Genomic DNA, 11,876 nt, shown 5'->3' with positions numbered 1-11,876 from the left:
TTTAAATATACTGTTTTTTATTCTTCAAGATAACTGACGCAATCCGCCAGACAAAATCCACTACGAAAAACACGACTGACTTGACTTTCAATCAGCTGGTCTCCTCTGGGGGCGTGCTCTAATCCCCACCTCACTCCTGTTCGGCCACCACCCTCTTGCCACTTCCCACGGGTCCATGGCGTCTTTCCCACATCATTCGGTGTTTCTGCTTCATCAACATATCCTCAGCTTTGGCCTGAACAGACGTATCTCCATATTTGATGTAATAGTTCGTCGTGGCGGTGGCATGGTCTTGCTGAAGCACAAAGTAAACGCACATCAATAGCGATCGCTTAGGCCCAAGACAGGCCCACCTACGTATCATCAGCTGGGCCTTACCTTGAGTTGGTAGCATGGGGATCGAGGATCGGCGGCCGCAAATTCTTTTCCCATGTTATGGGAACAGCAATTCCAGAAGCGATTTTGGAGGATGTTCAGAATGGCTCGATCTACTTGGCGGTCCCGGATGAATTGCTGATTGGCCTCGAAGCGACACACGTTGTCATCCGTGTAGCATTCATCGATGGTGGGCACCCGTTGGAACCGCCGATGATACCTACAAAGCCCAGGTGAAGACACAGATTGCTCGCGCTTGGTCTCCCCAGAATGACGTATTCGAGATTTAAGCGGACTTCATACATATTGTAAGTTCTCGACTTGTAGCTCAGTTTAAACTTGATCTAATACCTAGCTCTGGTATTTCGGATCAGAATGAAACGGTGGTTACATTACAGACCTCTGACGAAAACAACAGCAGTCATGAATTTATCTCGATAATCGACGATTATCGAATTTCAACGAAAACTCGACTCTCGACTGACGAGAATTAAAAAAAGTTGCCAGATTATGCATGTTACCCCCTAATTTTGAGGCAAGTAGTTTGGGTTCTCTAAATAAATCGAATAACGAATAATTCTGAACTGGTGTGAAACAAAATGAGTTTCGACTAGAGCCCAAAAAGATCCTGTCTAAAGTTGAAAGAGTCAAAGTTTTCAACGTCGGATTTCGAATCGGGTCATTCATCAGCCCTGGCCATGCTCACAGATGAGTTTTATAAAATTTTGTTTATAAAATCCGCTCAAAAATGACTTGCATTCGTGATTTGTTGCCCGTTTTCGGAGTCTTACCAGGGGTATTGTTCCCGCTGAGGCTTGTCCGTGAGATCGGCGATGAACTTGGCCGGTCCCAAAAAGATGCTGAAGGCACGATAAGCCACCCGATCCAAGACACTCTCCGGATTGTAACCCAACAACGTCGACATGGGGTGCGGTTTGGGCGGAGTGCCCGACAAAGACGAGCCCTCCGTCTCGGAAGACGACGACGACGACGAGACCATCTAGCCGGATATGACTTTGGAAATGTCAATAGGTCACCGACTGAAGTGACTGAAGCGTTTCTTACCTTGATGATGCTGGAAGGACGAAGAAATGGACCAACAAGAGCTTAAGTCAAGAACAAAACTCGATTTGTTTATGTTTCATTCATGTGGGGACAGGGTGACCGGGTTTATCAACAGTCAGGGATCGATGAATGCTATATGAAGGAGGGTGCAGCTTTTGAAGCCTCAGATGCTCGTGGAGTGGCGCGATCTAGCCGCTCGGTCATGGTTCAAACTCAAGGCAGAAAATATACACACAGAAAAATAGCCGGCTTGAAATTTATTAAGGGAAATACTATAGCGTTTCCGAGAGCTGAATAGCGCCCCCTGCCTTGTGCAGGTGAGGACGAACAACCTTGAAGAGCTCAGAGCACAGTGAAGGACCTTATTCCTTTCTTTATTGGAGAAATATAATTGGATACTGTTCAATTGCTGAAAAAGCTAGCAGTACTTGAGATAACATATAATCAAGTTTAACAAAATGACAAATTTTCAAATAGTTGGCAATGATTCATTTTAATTCATTAAAATCAAGCAAATGGATAAATGGACCAAAGATGTCTTGTTACTTTCCATTGACTACAGTTGTGCTTTTTTTGTTAGGCATTTTTTTGAAATTCTAGTAAAGTTCAGCCAATGTAAGGTGGCATTAGTGTCAAACCAAACAAGACCATTTTAACAATCCAACATTTTGCTTCTGTTGTGGATTGAGGCTTCCAGCGCTGAGCTCATCCAGTTAGTGAAACTCACTGAGGGACTACAGTCCTATCCATTATCCTCCGCCTTCTCTACTTGCAGACAAACAAACGTAAAAGGACGCGAAAGTGTTCTAAGATGCCTGATTTGAACCAGGTATTTTTTTCTGAATATCTTATTGTTGATACATTCCAACACCAAAAGTTTAAGTTTTGAGATACTGATGTTTTGAAAGTTGGCCATCAAAAACTGATGAAGGTGCGCTTTTCGTAGTTCGCTTTTGCTAGAAATAATGAATGCAGAAATGGCAATCATGCAATATGCAACCTCCTTTAAAATGATCATTTACATGTCATAATTGTTTGGAATTTTACCCATAGAGGTTTTGACAGGGTCCCAGATGAGTTGTGGGGTTATTCATTGTATCGTAATACAATACATTTTTCATCATTATAATCCATTGACAAAATCTGGCATCTTACAACGTGTTCTCTTGTTTCTAAGTTTGCTTGTCCGCACCTAGACAAAGCAGAGGGCGCTGTCTCCTTCAATGAAAAGGAAATCTGCCTGCGCCTCAAACTTTCAAACCAGTACTGCCAAGTTTGATCCAAGGTGGATTTTTGATGGTCAAGGGAACTTACATTTTCCGACCAAAAACAGTCCAGCTTGGATCAAACTTGGCAGTACTGGTTTGAAAGTTTGAGTTGCAAAGTTTGACCAGTACACACTTAAATATCCAAAATCAATGAACGAAGATTATTTTTGTTCAATGCCATGGTCACCCAGCTCTACCCTAGAAAATGGACGAAGACTGGGAAAAGAAATTCAATATCAATCGTCAATTTCAAAGCCTCATCCACGGAAAAACCACCCGCCGACCCATGGACTAGTTCAAGGTCCATAACATGAAACTGGCAACGGATCGGGCTGAGGATGGACTCTCCGCATTTTCGTTTCTCTGTACGGAAACTTCTAGAGTAAAAATAATTAAAGTGACCCCATTGAGCGAAATCTAGTCGGACTCAGTCGACCAAATGTCCAAATGGCATTTCATTGTTTTTGGACATTAGAAAATTAAAAATGACCTATTCCCAATAGAAAAAAACCTCTAATGCCGGTTTTGAATTTCGAACTGCATGTTCATGTGATGGCCAGCCCAATTCAACCCTTTCCATCCAGACACAACGTATTTTTCAAAATAATTCTGTCTCACCCTGAAGCCCGACCGGTGAGAATTAGGGTGACCATATTGGCTAATCAATGGTCAAATCACAAAGTCGTGGGGCCAAAATGGAGAAACTAAATCGATAGCCGTCCATCTTTTTTTGTCATTTCCCAGCACTATATCCCACGGCAGAAGCCCATCAGCCCTAAACAGAAATTGCCTAGGCCTATTAAAGGATTGGCCTTTCTTGTTCTGGTCTGGAGGCCCTGGCCGTCCCTTTTTTCAAATGGCCTCACTGATGACTCATAGTCCACGCCAGTTTTAGTTAACAGACCAGGTGTGCCAACTAATAACCTAATATCCCCCGGTTTTTCATTGAATCCGCCCCACGTGTGCCTGCCAGGACACGCCTCTTAACCGTAAGTAAAAGGCGTGCTTGTATGACGGCTCAGTTCAATCGATTCAAACCTGACTTGGTCGTGATTGCAGTTTGAATCCCCCCCGGAAGATGTCGGCGATTTCGCTCTTAAATCCCAAGGCTGAGGTGGCTCGGGCGGCCCAGGCCTTGGCCGTGAATATCAGTGCGGCCAAGGGCATCCAGGACGTGCTCAAGACCAACCTGGGTCCGCGGGGCACGATGAAGATGTTGGTGTCGGGCTCGGGCGACGTCAAGATCACCAAGGACGGGAATGTGTTGTTGCACGAGATGCAGATCCAGCATCCCACGGCCTCGCTCATCGCCCGTGCTTCCACGGCTCAGGTAAACCCAAGGCCTTATGGCCTGCCTGCCTGCCAAGTGGCAACTCACCCGGATTCGCAAATCTGGATGCGGCAGTTTTTGGGGGCCGGTTTGCCATCTTCCTTTCTGAAGGCTCTGAATGAAAAGAGACATTGTTAGGGTGTCCTGACAATGAGTCGATCTGGATAAAGCCCAGCCCCAGGGATATGATGCCTGAGGCAGTGAAAGGTTATGGTGCAGAGGATCCTGATCTATGGCTTTGGGTACTTACTGTTGTAATGGCTTGAACTTGGAGAGTAGTTGTCGTGATACCCTGTGAAGAACAAATTCATAGATTTGGCACCAGATATGATAAGCGAGTTGTTTATATTTTAGTAACTGATCCTGTCAATATGCCAAATTTGAGGGTTGGATATTTGTAATATGGGTCAAAGTTCAATGTAAGATCTGGATGAAATTAGCAATTATCGAAAGTATAACATGATAATGAAGGATGGTGGTGAACGAGTAAGGTACACCTCATTGTGTCTCAGTAATGAACGAACAGTTCACGTGTTCCCCATATGAGCTCTTTATAATATCAGAGTAAGGCCCGATCAAATTTGAAAATAAATCTTGTGACGCCCCAATGTTAAAAGACTAACGTAGTTTTCTCCCAAATGATCGAAGTAAATTGGAAAAAATCTGCCAGAGCCATTTAATACTGAACGTTTTCGTCATCTAACCCCAGACGTTGGAGTCATTTTTTCCCCAATGAAGCATTGATTTGATTCAAATCGCCCACTCTCTCTTCATGTGCCATTTCAATTTCCAACTCGGATCATAGGATGATGTAACTGGCGATGGAACAACATCGACGGTTCTCTTGATTGGCGAGTTCCTGAAGCAAGCCGAACTATATATCTCGGAGGGTCTTCACCCGCGTGTCGTCACCGAAGGCTTCGAAGTGGCCAAAAACAAGGCCCTCCAGATCCTGGAGGACATGAAGGTGCCCATCTCCGATGCTGATCGTAAGGACGTGCTCACCAAGATCGCCGCCACGTCACTCAAGACCAAGATTCATCCCAAGGTAAACGTCCCCTTTTTGATCGTTGTTCGGTAAAGGACGGGTTCGTCATGGTCTGTCATTGACTGCTTTAGATGGCCGATCAACTCACGGACATCTGTGTGGAAGCTGTCTTGTCCTTGGACCAGAAGCTGTTGGATCTGCACATGGTGGAGATCATGGAAATGCAACATCGAACCGATTCGGACACGGCCTTGGTCAAAGGCTTGGTCATGGATCACGGTGGGCGGCATCCCGATATGCCCAAGAAGCTGACCAATTGCTATATCCTCACTTGCAATGTAAGATAAAAAAAAGGGACACACATGTTTTGGGGTTATTGCGTTTCTTTTTTTTTTTTCTCCCGGTTGACCCGTTCCATTTTAGGTGAGCATGGAGTATGAGAAGACGGAAGTGAATTCCGGCTTCTTCTACAAATCTGCGGGTGAGCGCGAGAAATTGATCACGGCCGAGAGAAAGTTCATCGAAGACCGTGTCAAGAAGGTGATTGATTTCAAGAAAAAAGTCTGTGATGGCAAAGACAAGACTTTCGTCATCATCAACCAGAAAGGTAATCAATCGACTCTACTTTAAGTTGAAGTTTGTCAGTGTGTTGAGTGTTTTGTTGTATTGCGTATTTTACTAATGGTTGAGGACACCATTCTGAGACTGCTTTCATCATATCTTTGGTTGAAAAAAAAAATGACTCTATTCAGGCTCAAAAATGACTCCAGACCAACATGATTTATTAACAATTGCAATCGGCACAAGAGAATGAAAACCCTTGAATTCGCTGAACCTAAAAGAAGGCTCCTGATCTAGTGATATACGTAACATGAGATCTGGACTTAACTTCTCGATTTTTGCTTTGTTAGGAATTGACCCTCTGTCTTTGGACGCGTTGGCCCGTGAAGGTATCTTGGCTCTCCGTCGTGCCAAACGACGAAACATGGAGCGAATGGCTTTAGCTTGCGGAGGCACGGCCATGAACACCTTGGATGACTTGGACGAGAGTTGCTTGGGGGAGGCTGGCTCCGTGTATGAGCATGTGTTGGGCGAGAACAAGTTCACCTTTGTGGAGGAATGCAAGAACCCTCAGAGCGTGACCATTCTCCTCAAAGGCCCCAACAAGCATTCCTTGACTCAAATGAGGGTGAGTAATCATCAACATAAAAAGTGGGGGTATAAACGTACAAAGGTGTATTGATTACCTTTAGGATGCCGTCCGTGATGGATTGAGAGCGGTCAAGAATGCTCTCGATGATGGCTGCGTGGTTCCCGGAGCTGGAGCTTACGAAGTGTCCGCTCATTTGGCCTTGCGGAAGGCTCTGGAGACCATCAAAGGCAAGGAGAGGCTAGGCATTCAAGCCTATGCTGATGGCTTGCTCGTCATCCCGAAAGTGTTGGCCCTGAACTCGGGGTATGATCAACAGGAGGTTCTGGTGAAGCTTCTGTCCGAGACCACGGACTCGGGCCACCCCGTAGGCATGGATGCGGCCACAGGCGAACCCGTGAATCCCATAGAAATGGGAATTCTGGACAACTACAGTGTCAAGAAGCAGATGATCAACTCTTGCACCGTGATTGCATCCAACCTCCTACTGGTGGATGAGATCATGCGAGCCGGTCTCTCTTCGTTGAAGGGCGGACCCTGAAGTGACCTTGACAGCGACGCTGATTTTTATGATCTGCATACTCAAACTCTGCCTTATTTCATGAATAAACTCGTGAAACGGAGGAATATCTGGCTTTTATTTCTATTGAACTTTTGGGAGGATAATTTCTTACTAGCGTAAACAGCATTGATTATTCCAGTTTTATTGCTATCGCAGGAGGTCAAACAAAAAAGAATTTCAGTTGCAGTCAATTGTCATGATCTAGATGGCGAAAGATTTTGATCAGGAATATCTTCTACTTGCAATTTTTTTTGTCGGAGTTAGTGCTTCAGAACGTTGATTGGCTGGCAATGATACACTTTGGGGGACATAACGGGAAGGAGGGAGCTAGTTGCAGTAGTAGGTTCTTAGCACGTGGGGCCAATTGCCTGAACAAGCCTACTCTGCGGCACGGTTAGATGGGAGCTGAGCATAGATGGGTCAAGAAATAGAAACATTAACGAGACTGATTTTAGTTTCCAGAGAAGCCCCTTGTCTTCGAACGGAAGTGATGGCTTCTAAGAGAAAAATCATGAACAATAAATGGTAACTGACTCAGGACTGTGAGGTTTATACTCAAACTAAACAAAAGAACGCAACATCATTGTTTCGAATATTGTCTGTTGCGTGTCACCACCTATCATGGAATGAGATCACAATTTATAAGTCAATTTGAATTAGAAAATCCCTTTGCTATAATCACTCCATTGGTCAGAGAGTTTCACAACAAGAAATAGTTGTGACATTTGCATAGTTTCGGGTTTCCGATTCCTGGATACATTCTCCAGTCTGAGAATAATAAGTCGTAATAATTCTTTGACCATTGCTGAATTGCCAATTTCTTCATCTGTTTAATCAGTTTTTCAACATGTGCCCACCAACGTGGTTGTCTCTCGTTGTCCACGGTCCCACAGTGGTCTGCGCGCATTTTTCCCTCCTATTTACTATCCATTTCAAGTCCTTGTCGCCCCGACCTCCTCCTCTTCACAACGCAGCTTTCTGCTGCTTCCGTGTGTCCTCTTAAGTGTAGTTTAACCACAGATCATATAACGACTAGATGTCGCATTGGCCCGACCTCAGGGCAGAGGAAAGTGGATTTTAAGTCAACAACTCTGTACACCAAAAAAGAGGAGGGTGACTGCCTGATCAGTAGTAACGACCTACAATCGCTGGGCCTTCAACGAACGCTATCAGTGACAAGCTCACTCTGAATCTGGCCACGCTGACGGATGAAAAAGCATGAGTCACTGTACACCAAAATTTATGTACCAGCTGATGAAGGCAAGTGTTCGCATTTTTCCTCGCGCTATGCGAGGTCTAGTCATTATATGGTCTGTGATGAGTTTAACCCCTTTGACAAGTCATAAGTCCAATTCTGAACCTCTTCAATCAGTCTTGCCGACAATGACAAATTGGCCTGGAGTGAATTTGAACCAGGAAATCTTATTTTTGCGTTTGTAAGCATATTAGGGTCAATAAATACTTTGGTGTGATGATTGAACTCTTTCTTTTACAACATATGGTAAAAGCACGAATCTAACTTCAACAGAATAACAAAAGTGTGTCCTAGTCTCAAAGGACGTTTGAATTTTAATCTGACCTTAAACAAGGAAAAATTAAGCCTGAAATAATGAGCACGGAAACAAGTCAGTTTTGCCACAATGTAGCAAGAAAATGAAACGGCCAAATGAACATTTGTTCATCGACATTGATCTAATTCATGAATTGACTTACTTCAATCAAGAATTTCTTACTCATTCCCGTGAAAGCATAAATTTCATTGCTCAAAATGTCACGACTGAAATCCATCCCCCAAGAAAATATGCGACAGTAAAATGCCACTACGATAATTTTGACAGCCAGCCTATCGCTACTGCTGGACCACACTCAGAGCCTCTAAATTTTGCGTTTTTATATTAGTTTTGCGCTTTTTCCCGAGAGCTTTTACTGGATTTTTTTCACCAGCTTTTATAACTCACTCCTGGACATACTTCACATATAAAAAGGACATAAGAATAAACTTTTTGATATAAAAAGCTATTCAAATGGATAAAAACGTTACACGAAACTGAAGGTGAATAGCGTCTGGAATAATAATAATGTAAAAGAAACTCAATTTACCAACTCAAAAGCAATGCTTTACCCATTTTGCTGCACAATAAGGCTTAAACTAGTGTGGTCCTTTGTGTCTGACTCCAGACAACTAGCGTTTTTATTAACAAGTGTTTTCTCCACAATCAATAGTTTTCACCGACCTTACCAAATTTGCATTCCCCACGAAACTTGTTGAGCATGAAAAGAGCACAATGGAAGCATTTCAGTGTCTTTAAATCATAAAATACCTGAGAAAAACCATCTAGTGAGATACCCTGCCATTGGTACGGGCGATCGGTCACGCATTCTGACAATATTCCGTATTTGGCTTGCAAACTGAATTGGGGAGCTGGTCACCTTCAAGTCCTCAGGCAAACTCCTTCCGACGTCAGGGCAAAGCAATGAAATTTTCGACTATTTTAGATTAAAACTGAGGGTCTTTTCTTTGCCAAATCAGCATGTAATAAATCAAGGATAATTGCTCTGCACGAAATAGTTACATATTTTTATTACAAACTCTATTTGACAAAGAAATTATGAGTAAGAACGTTGAAACTGACCCTGATCCTTATTTGGTGACGTAAGAAAGAATTCTACTTATTGGTTCACTTTCCACTTTACCCGCTTGCATAATTTTTTATCGTGAAGGCACGTATTTTCAGAGTTATTGCATTCGGCACAAAGTGAGAGGCATTCTTACAACCTACGACAATTGCGGCATTTGAAAGCATTCATTAATCACACATTGGAATCATAGGTAATGCAATAGATTCATTTGCGGTTTTCCTCTTTGCTTGACAAGGTAGCAGATTTGAACCTTTAAAGGCTTCTCTCGCCGCTTCTAAACCTTTGAGTCTTTGAGCCCCAATGACTGAGTTCTGCAACAAATGTTGGATTATACCACGAACTTCTAGAGATGTCAAGTGCAAACAAAAGCAAAAATTTCTCATCTCCTAAATCATTCACTTTATTCCAAATTACCACTTCATACGAGCACAAAATCTTGTTGAATAGATGAACTTGGCCAAATTTGAGCCCAAAACTATGCCTGAAAATGCCTGGAAAATATCTGGAAATTATACACTAAATAAAATTTGAATTTTCCGCCTGAAACGAACCAACGAGGAGGGAGGAGACGTGGTGTAGTGGTTAGCGCAGTTTTCTAATACGAGAGATGTCCCCAGTTCGAATCTCTTCCCCGACCTTTCTCAAGGAAACTTTTAAACGCCAACCCTGCCCACAGCCGGAGAACCATACTGATACAGACACGACACTGCCTATCGGAAGAAGTACTAAGACGATGTTGATGGCTGGCTTCGCTGGCCGGGCGAGGCTCATTCCTCCGACCTAGCATCCCTCCCCCCCCCAAAAAAAAATCGACTGTCATCCACCTTCAGTTTTTGTGGAGGGTCAATTCCATAGTGTTAGATATGCTCATCTGGATAATCAATGTCTTAGGACAATGACACTAAAGCAAGGAAACGCAACTTCGTTGTGATCACCATTTTCGACCAAGTAAGGCCTAAACCTTTGCTCCTGAAATTTTTGAATGTCAATTATTGGCTTATGTATTGAACAAAATATGTGACTAATATCATTTTCGTAACCATTCATGGTATGTGCTTCAAACCAGGCATATAAATTGACTTAAAATGACTAAACATGTCTTAAACTACAACAACTGAAAAGCGCTAAGTAGGTGTTCTTGATAAAGCAAGAATTTGCTCTAAATACCATCAGTCAATACATTCTTGCTAATAATATTATTTGTAGAAAATTGTTTCAGAAACATCTTGATCAAATTTCAAGTAATTTGGTGAACTTGTTATGAAACTATGGTTCTCACTTTGGGAACGGTCCTCAATCCAAAAGTAGACATACTGTAGCTCTGAGCTACATAATATTCTTCAAACTCATTTAGATGTTTCATAATCATGGAGTAATTTATCTTAAGAAATATGACACCTGTTTTATTGAACTATTTGGATGCTTTTGCAAAAAACAAATTGATTGGAGTCTAAAGTTCAAATTGAAATATAGTGTACTGTATTTTGGTATGACTCTGTGCCCCTTAAATAATGCTTGCCTTTCATACAAACTTCCTAAAAAGTAGAAATTCAAACTCTACAAAAAGATTACTCATTCATTTTTCACCAATCCCTTATGTTTTTTGTCAAATGTGTGGATTCAGATAAAATTATCAATTGTCCATCCCAAATATTCTAATATGTTGACACTTATGTACATGTACTTTTATTGTCTATTCCATACATTTCTTTTATAATTGGTCAGTGTAAGTTCCTCATCAATTTGTAAATTATTCTAGTTGATTTTCTATCTTTGCGTGTTTTTGAGCCTGATCCGATGCATACCCGGCTGAGAGAGTGCTCAATGAATTCCCTATGAATGTTCAAGCACTTGATTAGGAGGTAACGCAAAACTGAAACGTCTTCTAGCGAGGTTTCAGAGATCTTTCCACTCCCCTACTGCCGTACCCCCATGTCTTGATTCAACGCAATGGCCTAACTTGACGGTCAGTGGAAAGCCGTGTCGTTTCCTCTCTTTAGAGTATGTGCTTAGCATCACAGTACGTTCGACATCACCTGATGTTATCCATCCTCTCGCTTGTCATTCACTCCATGAACGAGTTTGGCGTCAAGTGAGTTTCTTTAAAAAAAGCTGGATAACTTTGTAGATGAAAAAATTCCTTTTAATAAGGGTACTGTTATCGCCGAATTGCAGATCGGACACCCTGATTTGTGACCCAACCCTTTGTCACCCTGATGTTATGCTGTCGAAAGTTTTTGTCGTTTCCTGAGTCTACCAAGCCTCATGGTCGAGGGTTAAGAATTAAAACCTAATTTATGTATCGTATAAATTCGAGTCTTTAATCAACCTTCGGTTAGAGCGTCCTGTAGGTCCAGAAGAACGTTCGTTGGAATCTACAGGTACAACTACTTTGACGACGCTGAAATGTCTTGAAAACGAAGGGAAATTTACATTCAATTGTAATTCAATTACAATTTATAATAACAATCTTTATTGCGACCCTTGGTCATGTCATG

At 42.4% G+C, this 11,876-nt stretch overlaps 2 protein-coding genes across 2 annotated transcripts; one reads left to right on the top strand and one right to left on the bottom strand.

The window, feature by feature from the left end:
* On the bottom strand, positions 1 to 1,579 carry LOC131880261 (NADH dehydrogenase [ubiquinone] 1 beta subcomplex subunit 10-like). Its single transcript, XM_059226847.1, has 4 exons — positions 1,441 to 1,579; positions 1,167 to 1,375; positions 379 to 595; positions 1 to 295 (listed from the first exon to the last, which is right to left on the bottom strand). Exons 2-4 carry the CDS (start codon positions 1,373 to 1,375, stop codon positions 131 to 133), a joined length of 591 nt encoding a protein of 196 aa, XP_059082830.1. The 5' UTR covers positions 1,441 to 1,579; the 3' UTR covers positions 1 to 130.
* A 2,207-nt stretch (positions 1,580 to 3,786) lies between these two features.
* Positions 3,787 to 6,799, top strand: LOC131880668 (T-complex protein 1 subunit zeta-like; the record flags this gene model as incomplete). The annotated part of the gene is given in 6 exon segments (XM_059227351.1): positions 3,787 to 4,038; positions 4,844 to 5,086; positions 5,158 to 5,364; positions 5,450 to 5,633; positions 5,938 to 6,215; positions 6,280 to 6,799. Coding segments are annotated over 6 exon segments (1,602 nt in total). The 3' UTR covers positions 6,718 to 6,799.
* Positions 6,800 to 11,876: the final 5,077 nt, after the last annotated feature.

The sequence above is a fragment of the Tigriopus californicus genome, chromosome 5, assembly GCF_007210705.1.
Source record: "Tigriopus californicus strain San Diego chromosome 5, Tcal_SD_v2.1, whole genome shotgun sequence".
In the NCBI taxonomy this organism is placed as follows: domain Eukaryota; kingdom Metazoa; phylum Arthropoda; class Copepoda; order Harpacticoida; family Harpacticidae; genus Tigriopus; species Tigriopus californicus.
The sequence above is the reverse complement of the archived record's forward strand: the minus strand, read 5'-3'. Positions and strand labels throughout refer to the sequence as shown.